The sequence below is a fragment of the Helianthus annuus genome, chromosome 9 (assembly GCF_002127325.2).
Source record: "Helianthus annuus cultivar XRQ/B chromosome 9, HanXRQr2.0-SUNRISE, whole genome shotgun sequence".
In the NCBI taxonomy this organism is placed as follows: domain Eukaryota; kingdom Viridiplantae; phylum Streptophyta; class Magnoliopsida; order Asterales; family Asteraceae; genus Helianthus; species Helianthus annuus.
This window is the reverse complement of record NC_035441.2, coordinates 166800716-166802273: the sequence shown is the minus strand read 5'-3', so window position 1 is coordinate 166802273 and position 1558 is coordinate 166800716. Positions and strand designations below refer to the sequence as shown.

The following is a 1558-nucleotide window of genomic DNA, read 5'->3' as shown; positions in this document are numbered from 1 at the left end:
CGAGACATTATTCTCTTTTTATCTATGTCTAACCACGTTAACGTCTCTAACGTAAGTGTAGCAATGTTTAAAAATGTGTCACGTCACGCGTGGGCAACACGTGTTAATATCATCATCGTATCACATGTAACGAAGTGACAAACGGAATGTTGCCGCCGCAACGCGCGACACGGGTAAAAATCTAGTACTATATTATAAGGAAGTTAAATTACACCGTATATAATAATTTTCATATATCTTTTTAAAAGGCATAATAATTTCCATATTATTAGTAACCTTTATTATATACATTTTTTATTTTGTTTAAATGGTCAATTTGGTAACTATAACATCAATAGCTGCAAAAAAAAAAAAAAAAAAAAAAAAAAAAAAAAAAAAAAGCTTTTCATCTAGAAGAATCAAATCTTGTCATCATCTTCATATTCAAGTTTAGATCACGCATTCCAAATTTAGAAGTTCGTTTCCAAACCACTACATGATTAAAGGTGTGATCAATTATGTGGTCTTTAATTTGATTCTCGAGATGATCGATGTTCAGTTTGTTCGAATTTTAGTGCCCCGTTTATTAAGGGGGGTCGGGGCGTCGCATTGTGGGTGTTCCACCACGCGTGAAATAGCGTGATACACCGCCGTCGCTCAAATCGACCACGTGTGGTGATGAAAACGCGTTGTAGTTATCACGCGTTGATATGATGGATTTCGAACGTTATGTTACCGTTGATGATGAAGGATTCTTTTGTGGAGAATCTGGTCTACAATTTCACCCATGAGAAAATAAAAAAAAATTAAACACTATATATATACCATCAACACAAATACATATTTCACCCACACAAATACATAATTTTATACCACTTTCTTGCATAATTTTAAAAATGAATTTCCAACCGATTCGTTTTCCGCTATACACCGATAGGTCTTTGTCTTTCGACGATGATACGCTTGAAATTTTCGAGAAGACATATAACGAACTTGAAGGTTTGAGCCGCCCAAAGAAGAAAATGGTGGATCGTGATTGTATTCATGCCAACGAAGTGTTAATGAAGGATTATTTTGTGGAGAATCCGGTCTACAATGCCAAAACGTTTAGGGATCAGTTTCGTTTACCAAAAGATTTATTTTTAAAGATTGTAGGAGACATCGAATCAAACGAAGAATGGTTTCAAGAACGTTACGACGGGAGGGGCAAACGAAGTTTCACACCGATACAAAAATGCACATCCGCCATTCGCCAACTAACGACAGGTAACCCTCCCGATCAATTTGATGAATACTTAGGTATGTCAGAAAGAACTTCACGTGAATGTTTGCAATTCTTTTGTAACGCGATCATTAAATTGTATGCCAAATAATTTCTACGTAAACCCGACGAGACACGACGTCACACGTATTTACACCGCGCATGAAGCTAGATGCATCCAGGGATGCTCGGTAGCATCGATTGTACACATATCGAATGAAAAAACTGTCCAAGAGAGTTGCGAAGGGCGTATGTTAGGGGTGACGTCAAAGGACCAACCATCATACTTGAAGCGGTGACGTTGAATGATTTATGGTT

At 37.1% G+C, this 1558-nt stretch overlaps 1 protein-coding gene across 1 annotated transcript; it reads left to right on the top strand.

The window, feature by feature from the left end:
* The first annotated feature begins 875 nt into the window (after positions 1 to 875).
* LOC110876695 lies at positions 876 to 1352 on the top strand. Its single transcript, XM_022124857.1, has one exon. The coding sequence runs from the start codon at positions 876 to 878 to the stop codon at positions 1350 to 1352; it is 477 nt and encodes a 158-aa protein (XP_021980549.1).
* The last annotated feature ends 206 nt before the right edge of the window (positions 1353 to 1558 follow it).